The sequence below is a fragment of the Dipteris shenzhenensis genome, chromosome 22 (genome assembly GCF_047967505.1).
Source record: "Dipteris shenzhenensis isolate YYH24624 ecotype China chromosome 22, Dip_SZ_1.0, whole genome shotgun sequence".
Taxonomy (NCBI): Eukaryota; Viridiplantae; Streptophyta; class Polypodiopsida; order Gleicheniales; family Dipteridaceae; genus Dipteris; species Dipteris shenzhenensis.
The window spans coordinates 34,262,868-34,275,494 of NC_141617.1; the positions used below are offsets into that span (position 1 = coordinate 34,262,868).

Here is a 12,627-nt window from a genome sequence, read left to right on the forward strand (position 1 = left end):
AATTGGACTTCTTCCACTGCAAACTTGCAAATGCTCCCCACGATTTCCATGAGAAGAGAGCCAAGGTGAAAAGCACGGCTATGAAAGGGAGGAGCTGACGACTGAGGTGGAGGTGGAGGGATCGATTCGGGAGGCACTTAGGGTTTTGTTTAAAGTTTTTTTTTTGTTGCATAGTAAAAAGAAATTCATGAACAAGGAAAAAGGGAGAATACAACCAACTTAGAAGTTTAGCAAAGGTTACACAGTAGCCTTGAGGGCTAGCATGCAATTTTTTTGGTTTTAGGGAGGGATTTTTAAAATTTACACTAATTATGTCGATTTCATGGGAGGTGCTTAGGTTAATAGAGCCAAGAATTTGAAGAGGAGAGGGACAAATTAATCGCGAGGTGATAATACTACTTATGTTAGTCACTAAATATGTGAATTTCACGGGAGGGGCTTAGGCTAATTGAGCAAAGGATTCGAAGAGGGACCAACCAATTAATAGAATTTTTAATTTAAAGTTTGCTAGGGGCCAAATTTTAATTACATTTAAACTAGACTATAAAGAATATATTTTTCGCATTTTCTATAATAACATGGCATCATGCAGTACCTACAAAAACTCCAACATCTCACTTATTTAGATGGATATGCCAGGGGTATGCCATCTTGTTTGTGGGTTCTATACAAGTGCCCAATCATCTTGTATGTATACACCCATCCCTCTTTTTTCCACGAACATGCTTTGGCTACATTGCAAGTCATAGCCACCCAAGTCTCCTTAACTAAATTCTTAAAGATATGGAATTAAAAAACCCGTTATGTAAATAAAATTTCCCTCTATTATTTAAATATGTGTTGTTAATTTTATTATGTAATTATTGAATTTAGTACCGCTATGTTGAACTCAGGTGCTAGTTTACAAACGAGACCAGTGGACGCCCCAGGAACGATTCACATTGCACATCTACTTAATTGGAACATGTGGCACGAAACAATGTGAGAATGACTCAGAAGTTACGAAAATACTGTTGCACTGGAACTGTTCATTGAAGAATACGGCAATAAAGGAAAATCTTTAACCAAATACCAGTTTCTGTTGTCGCTCAAGTTATTCAGAATATAAGTAAAAGCTCAAACTACAAATTTATTGATTCATGTAAAACTCCAAAATGCCAGATTTGCAACGAGACCACTCAACAAATTACAGAGATACATACCAACTCTGACGTACATGGCACTTGAAGGTTGCGCAATAATGTAATATGAGCAAGAGCTGCTTCACCATAAGTAGAAGTGAAAGAACATGGCCGTATCGCACGAAGTGCTGAGTGCGAACCTATTGTTGGCGCTTAGTTCGAACAAAGAACCTAGCGAAGCGAGAGGTACTGACCACCTTCGCAGGTTTAGCGACAGTAGGCGAGAGCGTTGGTCCAGTTGCTGCGGCTTTGTTCATAGATTTCAATAGGCTGGTGCGCACTGGAGCGTTCCGCCCTCCAGCACGCTCCAACTGAAGATCAAATCTAGCTGGTGACCTTGCGGGGGAGCTCAACGCTGTATCAGGGGGGCTGTAATTGTAATCAGACGCGTCCGTGGTGGCATATTCATGGATGGGCGATTGCAGACACATTCTGCCGACGTACAAATCCGACGACGGAAGAGCTCTCCGAGCATCTGATCTGTAAGAAGCCCCCCCGGCGTGTGGTTGAGGATAAAGATGGGCATGGTTTCTGTGGTAGAGATCGGGATCGAGGGGGCCAGAAAGGTAATTGTGGCTAGCGGAAGAGCTCCACAATTGCTCGGCGCTGACGAGTCGACCGCCGCGGGTCCGGATACAGCCGGAATGAACACGTCGAGGACGGGGGTGGAAGTCCGACAGAGGGAGGGGAGGGGGGTCGTCGTCGACGAAACTTCCGGCGATCAAATCGACGTGAGAGGCAAGAGGAAGATGTTTGTGATCGGTGGAGGTGGCGGACTCGAGCGACGAATCAAAGGAGCCGTCGACGGAATCGATGCCGGAGGAGGACGTGAGGCTCTTGAGCTGGTTTCCGAGGGCGAGGATGGTGCGCTGGCACTCCGCAAGCTGAGCCTTGGCAGCGGCCACGTCACGATCCTGCGACATGCGTCCAACACGTGGACATCGAACAGCGTGTTAGGACAAACCACTAAAATAGCGTACGATTGCTGAGCTGGAAGACGCGCGTTAGGCCAGCTCACCTTCCTAGGCTTTACGTCAGCTTCTCCGTCGAAGGAATTTCTGGTAAACCTTCATTCCGTCATTAGGACTCCGTTAATGACACCCTTAATGAGAATTAGACGTGACGGAACTCGTCATTAGAAGTGACGGACTTTTCAATTTGACGGACTTTTCATTCGACATCGTCGTGCAACTCACCTCATTAGCTCTCGATTTTGCGTCGTCCGCTCCTCCAATTCCGTCTTCAGACTAGCGATCCTTTGCTGCGATTGCTCTAATTGAGCTCGAGCGGAAGTGAGGTCCTCTTGCAGTCGTTCCGCGACCGCTGCCTTGTGAGCGAGCTCCGTGACAGAATTGGCGGCAGAGTTTCGGAGTTCCACGATTTCCCCGACGGAATCGGCTGCGGAATTTCGGAGCTGCAGGATTTCCGTCTCGAGTTCCGACAGTCTGTCTCTGGTTTGTTGAAGCTCTTCTTGAGCTACACGCAGCTTCTGGTCGAGATCATCAGCCCTCTGTCTCTCGGCGTGCAGCTCCGTCGACGAGGACGAGTTGTCCGTCGACGACGTTCCAACCTCCGTAGATACGGAACGATCATCGCCTGATTCCGGCACGGTCGAATTCATTTCATGGCCACCAGCTGGAGCTTCTAATTCGTCACCGTCGCCAGCAGCAGCCTTAACGTCGAGCGCAGCGACGTAATGGCGTCGGAACACCTCCGTCAATTGAATCAACAACGCTGCAGCTTCTCGATCCGACAACGCGTCTACATTCATCAAGACCTCATTCAAGCTGGGTGCTTGCTTCAGCAACTCGTCGTGAGCGTCGGAAGAGTTGCACAAGCAAGCGGAGCGACAGAAATTCGGATCGTCATGGTTGTCGTGCGTGCAATTGTTGGTGTTGTCGTCGTCGTCGTCAATGTGGTTGTTTACCAACAGTAGACTCTCGACCACCTTGCTTAGCACCACCTTCGCCCTTCTTCCCTTCGGCATTAAACTCCGTTCGACCATATCCGTCGATGTCTCCTCGCCATCTTCGTCACCATTTTCTGGCTTGCCGCCGCCTAGTACGTGAGCTTCTCCGTCCTCCACGCCTCTTATTATCACCTTCCCCAGCCATTGCTTCACCTCACAAATCACCTCCATCACCTCTTGCACAGTAGAATTATCGTCCACCGCTTGTAGATTTTCTGCAATTGATGACAGCTTGCTGATCATTGCCTGTGCATCAGAATCAACAACCGTTACAGTAGGCGTTTGCGGAGTGTTGAGAGCCTCTGAGTGTTGCTCCATCTGATGCTCGTCGTCACTCCCGCCATGCATGCTACCACCACCCTCGCCAGGTCTTGCTGTTGTCGGCGCCGCAACATTCTCAGACTTGTTTTCAGGCTTTGACGATTGCTTGTTTTTGTTATCTTTAGTCCCCTCGTCATTCTTAAGGTTCGAAAGCTGGGTAATCAGGGCTGACGCCCACGATTCTGCACAACTCACTTCGTCGTCGTTGTCACCCTCTTCCCAATCCATCACCTCCTGCAGCTGGCTTTCGTCTGCTGTAGCTGGTGTGGTCAACAACCCAGCTTGCCCGTCCGAGCTGCCTGATTTTTCATCGCTGTGTAGTGCCTGCCCTCGTCCCAATGCCTCCAATAGACCCTCCGCAGATGATAGCTTGCTGGCAGTCCTCGCACATAATTGCCTGGCAGCTTGTAGCTCCGCTGTTCTCTTCACTAGCACCTCCTTCAACAGCTTGGTCTCGTCCTCCATGGACATCAACCTGTCCGTCAAAGCTTCCAATTCCTTGCCAGCATTCACCCGAGAAATCTCTTGCTCTGTCGAATTTTGCAGGCTTCTCATGCTTGACAGCTTCTTCTTCCAACCATCAGCCATTTCCGGCTTGCCAACATGATCTACTTCCATCCTCATCTGCGCTAGCGCTGTAGGTCCTGGCAATTTCTTGCGAATCAGAGTACGCAATCTCTGGCATTCTGAATCAAGCTTGGCGATCTTTTTCACACTGTCTAGGTGCCGCTTGTGCGCAGCATCCGCGGCCTTTTTACTGTAGTCTTGCTCATCGTTTCTGATTTGCAACTCCTTTCTGAGTACGTGGACTTCATACTTGCAACCGTCCATCTCCTTGTCCATGCTTTCGATGTGCACTTGAAGAACCTTTACTTCAGACTCCGCTTTCGACTTGGCTTCATTCATTTCTACTAGGCTTTTCGCGCGCTCTTGCAAAGACTTGGACATAGCGCTGTTTTCAGCTCTGGACTCCCACAGCTGCCTCTTCAATTGGGCGTTTTCAATTTCCAGCTCCCCTTTGGCATTGTCCCATTCGTTCTTTTTGGCATTAAGAGTCTCGATCATCTTGTGCTCTTGCTGCTCTCTTACCTTCCGGCCGCTTTCCATGCACTCCCTCAGAGCACCATTCAACTGCAAGACACACGATTCGGCTTCGCTTTTCTGCTGACAGACTACCTCAAGTTGTCGTTGCAGCGTCCGAGTATCCGCATCAACTTTCTCTCGTACTACGAATCAAGAAGATCATTGATATTAGAATCATTCAGATCAGAAGTATCTTACTTACATCAATATTAATAGAGTTTTGAGTAACCAGACAGGCTGAATTGCTCATCGCACAATTGATGAAAATAGTCAAGCTCACAGATATATTCATCCGTTATCTTAAACAGTTACGTAGCATCTCGACGAAATCATTAAAAAACTCACATGCTGTTGCCTCTTTCAAGAATATGTCCTGCTGTTTAAGTTGTTGGTCCATAGAAATCAAGTCTGCCGGCGAAAAATTGTTTCCTCAGTTCTGTGTCCACAGCTTGTTTCCTCCGTATGTAATAAAACAAGTTAAAAAGTAACAAGCGATGTACCGTCCACGGCTTCTTTCGCAACTCGAGTTTGCTGTTTGACCAGTTCGTTTTTCGCTGCCAAGTCCGCCGAAAGATCTTCTATTTTCTTGGAGAGGAATTTGATCTCTTCTTCCGCCTTGTCTTCGTTTCCTTCTCGGAGGAATTGAGTGGCCTCTACTGAAAAATTGGGCATGACCTGCAAATTGATCGACATGAACGCTACTTTTATGCGCTGGGCAACAGGGTAACACAATTTTCGAAACTGAGCTCATAGACGTCACGCATAGCGAGGAAAAATAGTGCGCTGCCAAAACCAATGTATGTCCATTCTCCTACGCAAGGAAGGACAGAATAAGTTTCAAAGACATGTAAGTCTGTTCCAAAATCAGCTCAGAATGGGAATGCCATGCAATAGCAAAAAGATACACACCGAGAGAGAGAGAGAGAGAGAGAGAGAGAGAGGCGGATAAAGAGAATTCCGGACTTATAATGCAGAGATGCCGACGTCCTAAACATGTGGACAAGATGCAGACCTATTCACCACCTCAGCATAAGACACTACGGCAGACTGTACTCTACTTTCAATTTCCTAGGTAACGAATCCCTTTCTCTAATCATTCTCGGAGGACAGTCATGTGTGTAAATGCATTCGACGAGGATGGTGGGTGAACCTGTTCATCACAATCTTTTGCGGGAATCGTACAGTTTACGATTGAAGCTGAGTTAGCAGCGGACATCGGTTTTTCGAATTTCTTCCTCCACGGCCAATTTTTACGCTCCATTTTGGACTGCCCAATGCCCACCTACAGTTGAAAAGAAAAGATCCAACGACCAACATTAAGAATAATGGATGTCTGTTAGCTCATCTGTCTGTTGCTGTGCTTAGCTATGAGAACTGAGAAAGGAAGAGGTGAGCTTCAACTTTACATGCTGGACCTCCACTAGATACACGGTTATACAAGACGCAAGCGTGAATAGAAGTTTGAACGAGCGAAAGCAACACAAGTCTCTGAGCAATTTGGATTGGGTGAGGCAACACGGCGTCCTCACTAAGTTTCAAAGCTGATATGCAAACAATAGATCCGTATGCAGCTGTTCTATCATGGCAGCCTAGAGAACTTAGGGGGAAAAGAAGACACGACAAGCTATCCGAACAAATTATTGGTGATTCCGAGGAAAGGCAGGCTCCACTCTTTAAATCAGTTGTGCCAGCTGCTTACGTCGAATCTTTCAACCACATAGTCGACCAGACAAGGAAGAGGACTTGCCTCCACAACAAAGGGCAAGGAAAACGTAATGAGATGAGCTGCAATTGAAGAAAATCAATCAATACCTCGAAAGGGGCCAGAGCAAGAGTCTCGATTGCGAGGAAGCAATGTGTAATTAAGCGGCAAGCCGCAAGTAATTCCTTCCTCACCTGAAGTACTGCAATAAGAGAGACGAAATCTGTAAGGCAACGTAGTGAGAGTCGGAGTGATTTGGATGATGTAACTATGATAAATTCGGAATTAGCGTACAAGCTGCGTGTGAAGGAGCGTTGCGGGCCGGGGATGAAGTGGGGCTGGAGAGACGGGGAATGAGGTATATAGGGATGAAACTCGCATCCAAAGCTAGCTTGAAGCGAGGGATGGTCAAGCAGGGTGGTGATGAAGGAAGGAAGAGATTGGGGGGGGGGGGCGCTAACGGAAAGCGACGTAGCGTGCGAGAGTGAAGGGGACAACGTAGACGGAAAGGGATGGGACAACGAAAGAGTGAAGAGCGTGACGGAAAGAGTGAGACGGAATAGCTGACGGAATTGGTGGACGATTTGGAGTGAAGCCTGCGGTTTAATACGTTGGCAGGGTCAAAAAAAGCAAAATATCCATGTATAGCCCCATGCTCTCTGCAACATTATTGGGTTGCAACAACCTGGCAGAGGTCAATTAACTAAATTGCGAGTAACCACAATTAAAGAGGGGTGGAAATGGGCGGAAGAATAAAGGCGGCCTTTGCCTTTCATCTTTCTTTATTGCCTCGGCAGCTCGGCTTAAGAATTCCGGTTTATTGGCCCTCCAAGGTCCATTGGGTTTCTAGGGGTAGTGGTGGCCGTCCTAGAAAATCGTTTAATCCGAGTCAATTTGACTCAGATTATAACGATGGTTAGTGTTCAAAACACGATGGTTAGTGTTTAAAATAGGGTAGTTAGTTTTAGGGTTAGTGTATTGCTTATTGTTAGGGGTTTTGTCTCTTACCTTTTGAAAGCTTTTGTTGTTTTGTGGCGGTGTTCGTCTGGGTGTGGTGACACAAGAGGATGATTCGGCTCGCTCGTTCAGGTGTGGCGATGCACGAGTTTGATTCGTGATAGCGTCTGCACATAGGCATGCAGCGTTGTAATGATGCTTGAAGAGGGCTGCCAATCTTGGCTTGCACCTCTTCATAGAACCAGAGAGCAAAGTATGGGGGATCATCCATGTCAGGCAGATTTTTATCTACCTTGACAGGAGGTAGGAGCACTTGCATGTTTATAAAATGCATGTATGCTTGTGGTGCAGCTGCAAGATGGTCGTGTATGCATTGTGTGCGTCTTGTTGTGAAGATTTCGATACAGAAATGGTGGATGTGTTGGTTTGCGTATGTTTTCGTCGTCTTTGGAGTATAGATTCGTCTGTAAAATTCGATGCAACTGTGTCTCGGAAGTTTTCACCGACTTCTAATTTCGGGTTCTGAGATGAAATTTATTGTTGGAGTGCCTGGATGCGCTGCATGAAGCTTTAGGTGGGTGTGGAGTGTGTTTCTGGGGTGCGAGAAGAAGCATGAAATGGAGAAGGACCATGCATATTTTGTGCGTGACGATCTGGGATGCCGCCATGACAGTTCGGGGTTGTGTATCTGTGTGACGAGTTGGGAGGACACGATGACAATCTAGGAGGGTGCATTGACAGTAGAGGGTTTAGACGGTCGTTTTGTCTGTGTGTTTTTGGTGCCAGAGTCTTAGTATGTGTGTGTGTCGAGTTCTGATTTCGGGTTCAGAGATGAAATTTTTGAGGCTGTGTATCTACGTGACGATTTGGGAGGGCGCAATGATGATCTGGGAGGGTGCAATGATAGTAGAGGGTTGTCTATTATGAATGGTTCAGACGGTCGTTTTGTCTGTGTGTTTTTGGTGCCAGAGTCTTACTGTGTGTATGTTTTAGATAGATGTTTTGTGTGAGGTTCTGGCAGGCAGCAGCGATCAGAATTTAGGGCTGATTTATGTGTTTGGAGGGAACTAGATGTTCTGTCGATAGGTGCGATGGGTGCAGAGATTGAATTTTTTGTCGATACCTGTTATGGTTGCGATGGGGATGCATGATGTGTATATTGGATAGACGTTGCGATGGGCATGGATTTTGAGAATCTTGCAGTGTTAGTTAGTTGCAGTCAAAAGTCGAGGGGTGCGTGAAGCATGCCGGTTAAGAATTGCGTAGTTAGTTGTAGTCAAAGGTTGAGGGGTGCGTAGAGTGAAATAGAGAGCAAACTGAAACAGAATGCATCCATTCTGACGTAGCGAAACATCAAAGTTTCAAAGCTAGATGAAACGTTTTGATTTTTTTTCCTTGGAAAAATAGCTTGCTTTTTTTTTTGAATGTATGTAGATATAGTGTGTTGATGTTTTATGTTGCTGCTGAATATCGTTTGCTTGATTGCACTGTGCGCAAATGTTTAAATGTTTGTAATGCTTTCATTGCTTGAGTCTCATATAGGTCGATCCCCCACATCTTAATTCCTTCAAACAAAAAGGAAAAAAAAAACATGCAATCATTCAACAACATGAATTAATGCAATGCTAAAAAAAAGATGAAAGACTTATTTATTTGACGAGAATAATTACACTACCAATGCTTTTGTGTCAAATGAAATGGATGATAAGTTGTAGAGAATATTGTGGTAACAATTACATGAAAATAGTAATAAGGAAATTCATGGTGATTTTGGATTAATCTATACTTTTTTTTAATAGACTATTGATAGCGGCATAGAACTCTAATAGAGCAAATTTTCTTGAAACAGATGTTATCCATTCTGACGCCAAGAAAGACAATGCCCTTGGAACTGAAAGAGTGTGCATGTTGTTAGCCCCTCGCTTATAGTGCAGTCACCTCTCTTCACCACCCCTTGTCGTGACATCATCCACCAAAACCAACAAGCCATGCCCCAAACGGAAGATCTTGACATGGATCTTTTGGATGACAAGAAACCTCCAAGAAACCGAAAGTAGTTGAAGTGAAGGAAGAATACCCACCTTGTGTAGAGAATGTCAATGTGCCTGCAATCCATGAAGTGCACAATTGGTGTGGTCTAGAGATCTGGTCCAGAGATCAAGCTAGTAGTGAAAGTGTTGCAAGTTTCAGAGATTGATCTAACAATCAAAAACTGTGTTTGATGGGAAGGTGTTGAACAAGTATGGAACGTATCTGCGCACTAGTGCCAATTATCAGATTGATCTCATTGATAGGGTTGGCCTAGGTTTCATAACCTTGCACATTGACGAGCTTTTCTATGGAGAATTTGTAAAGTTTCTAAACATAGGTGACTGCATAAGAGTCAGCAATCACCTCGTTCATTGAAAGCTTCCATATCTCAGAAAGTGAAGGCCTTAATGGCATCACAAACCTTAAGCTTCAATGAATGGAAGAGCCATTTACCAAATGCAATGTTTGACAACATTTATCCAGGAGTGGAAGACTTTGAAAGCTATGTTCAGTGTATGGAGGATGAAGATTTCAGATTAGCCATTTTGATTAATTTGCACTTTCCACATTGGTGGCAACATATGCATTCAAAATCGAGGTTTTGGTAGAGATAAATAACATTGAAAAAATTTGTGGGTATTGCAATCATGACAATGGCAACTTAACCATGCAAATTTTAATCCAACATTCGCCTATGGCTGTTTACCCATACAAGTGTGTAAACCATCACCAAAAAGAAGACGATGGTCTACAAACATGGATGAATGCTTAAAGAAATTTGTGCTTGAAGAAGGTGAACAAAATGCAATAGTCTCAGAGAATATATGCAAGAAGCTTTTCCCTCTTACAACATATCAATTTTGACTCTTAGGCACAAGGTTCTAAAAATAAAACGAACCAGGGATGAGACGACTAATGAATGCAATTAGGAATCACACCTCACAAGGAAGAGATGTTGTCCACTTTTTAAAACAAAACCGAGGGAAAAGATTTCTATTGATAATAATATTTCCTCCAACAAGTTCTTACAAAATGTTTGACCATTGCTCGCATCTATCTGCTTGTATACATCATTGCACGAAGTGTCCGAGCTAAATGATGTGGAGGAATGCTTGGTTGCACCCAGACTTGCTTTCGCCCAAATAAGAGAAATGACTTTTAATGGTCAGATGCGCATCAATGGAAGCATCGTGAATGTGATGGCACACACGAATAAGATACGAGTTTTGCCACGCTTCTTAGATGATGATCATGCCGTAATTGTTGGGATCAAAAGAAAAATGCAATACAAATCAACGTTTGCAATGGGTAGAGTGTGACCATATGCTCTTATGAAAGCATTAAAGGCACTTGTAGATACACCATTGTACAAATCCAATAACGTACAATAAACAACAATTGGTACAAAGAAGTGCTTGAAGGAACAATACCACAGGTTCATTGTGATGCAAGTGAGCAAGAGGGCGCTACCATTGAAGGGGAAGAGGACGATATAGAGACAGATACATTGGTGCATAACCTCATAAATGCAGAATAAGTTATAGATTTTGAAACACAAGCAATTTATGTGGCCCAGTCTGAAAACCAGAAGCCATTGGGCATCTTCAGAGATAAGCATAGTGAGGAATTGAATGTCCCATCCCTTTTTTTCGCGTTTCCTAGAGAGATTAACAATAGCAAGTTGACATAGTTTGATATAATAAAGTGGGAAACAACTCATTGGTCACTAAAGTTTGCTAACAACATTCCAAATGTTTTTTGCAAAGCGATAAAAGTTTTGATCCACTAGGTTATGCAATCTATATGGGTGCACTTAAGGAAAGGCACACTAAAGAACAAGCTGTTGTGTGCACGTGATGTGAAAACCAACACCAATATTGAGCAAGTACTGAGATTAGGAATAAGATATAGAGACTTCGAAAGCCTTCGCACTTCCCTTGACCACAAGGAAAAACTATGAAAAGAAGCATTTGCAATGATGCGTCAATTGGGACAACCATGCTTCTTTATTACCTTCTCGTGCACAGAGAGAATGTGGGAGCCTTTGGTTAGCACACTCAAAACAACATACAACAAAAGAACATCAAAAGACATTGAACTAGGAGATGTAGTAGCTATTGTCCACCTCGTAAGACAAAACCCTACCTTGTGTGCACAGTACTACACACACAAACTATGAAGCATGATACAACTACTATGCAAAGACAAGTCTATAGTTGGCAATGTTGTTGATTACTTCTTTGTGACGGAATTCCAAAGCAGAGGTAGCCAGCACGAGCATGGAATCTTATGGGTTGAAGAAGCACCAAAATATCTTTCAAACCATGAAGAAGACGTCATAGCACTTGTAGATGAACACGTGACATGCAACAAGGATTTCCTAAATGAGAACATGAAAGAGATACAGACCCACAAGCATACAAGGACATGTTCCAAAGGCAAAAAGAGATTTTGTAGGTTTCATTATCCCAAGCCGCCCTTACATTCAACAATGATACTTACTCTGCTCGATGACGTTAACAAAAGCAACAAATGAGAAACCTATCTCCGCATTTTCTAAGAAATAGAAAATATTGACACGAATAAAAGGAACACATTCTTCCAATGCTTGGACTCTTTGCACATCACCTTGGAAACATATATCCTTTTAATAAGAGCTTTGATAATGAAACCAACATTGTTTTTAAAACGTGAACCAAAAGACATCTTCACAAATGCTTTCAATAAAAAGATTAGCTACCTCTGGCAATCAAATATGGATATACAATTTATTATGGATCCGTATGCTGTTGCATCATATTGCCCATCGTACATCACAAAAATAGATAGCACGATTACACAACTAATGCGAGATACACTAGCCACATGCATGCAAGAAAATAATCCCATGCAAGAGAGATTGCGAAAAATGGGGAATGCTTTTCTACATACACAATAGATGAGTGCACAACTTGCCACGTTCATCACTTTTTCTCTACCGTTGTATAGGTCAAGCAGGGACTTCCAATTCGTAAACACAAATGAATTAGGCAAAAGGGCATTCATTCTCAAATGGAAAGAGCAACTGCAAACGCTGGAGAATGACTCAACAGACATTACTTGTTGAACAATAATCGACAAATACAATAACAGACGGGAGCTCCACAACGTTTGCCTTGCAACGTTCGTAGCCGAATATAACCACAACAACAACTACTCCAAGAAAAGGAACAAATATAAAATTTTGAGGTTTGTAAGGTTCAACAAATTCAAAGACTCGGATAACTATTACCATGAGCACGTCCTTCTATATTACCCCTTCAAAGGAGATGAGGAAGAAGAATTAAAAAAGCGTGGGAGCTAGAGAGATGCATACCTTGTGGGGGAAGCTATTATACAAACCA

The 12,627-nt window shown here is 44.0% G+C and overlaps 1 protein-coding gene across 2 annotated transcripts; it reads right to left on the minus strand.

Moving 5' to 3' along the window:
* Window positions 1-1,228: 1,228 nt before the first annotated feature.
* Window positions 1,229-5,588, minus strand: LOC147888034 (uncharacterized). 2 transcript variants are annotated; one of them, XM_087393678.1, is made up of 6 exons: window positions 5,567-5,588; window positions 5,055-5,229; window positions 4,900-4,962; window positions 2,378-4,697; window positions 2,200-2,248; window positions 1,229-2,095 (listed from the first exon to the last, which is right to left on the minus strand). In XM_087393678.1, exons 2-6 carry the CDS (start codon window positions 5,224-5,226, stop codon window positions 1,322-1,324), a joined length of 3,378 nt encoding a protein of 1,125 aa, XP_087249804.1. In that variant the 5' UTR covers window positions 5,227-5,229; window positions 5,567-5,588; the 3' UTR covers window positions 1,229-1,321. The 2 variants fall into 2 exon arrangements, with proteins under 2 accessions (XP_087249804.1, XP_087249803.1); XM_087393677.1 differs by lacking the exon at window positions 5,567-5,588 and having other exon boundaries at window positions 5,055-5,427.
* Window positions 5,589-12,627: the final 7,039 nt, after the last annotated feature.

What these genes read in the sequence shown, in the direction of transcription:
- LOC147888034 (XM_087393677.1), bottom strand. Translation starts at nt 5,247, where the DNA reads ATGTCGATCAATTTGCAGGTCATGCCCAATTTTTCAGTAGAGGCCACT. An exon ending in CTTGAAAGAGGCAACAGCAT is followed by an intron (nt 4,698 to 4,899) that starts GTGAGTTTTTTA and finishes CTTGATTCGTAG; the next exon opens with TACGAGAGAAAGTTGATGCG. An exon ending in CAAAATCGAGAGCTAATGAG is followed by an intron (nt 2,249 to 2,377) that starts GTGAGTTGCACG and finishes GACGGAATGAAG; the next exon opens with GTTTACCAGAAATTCCTTCG.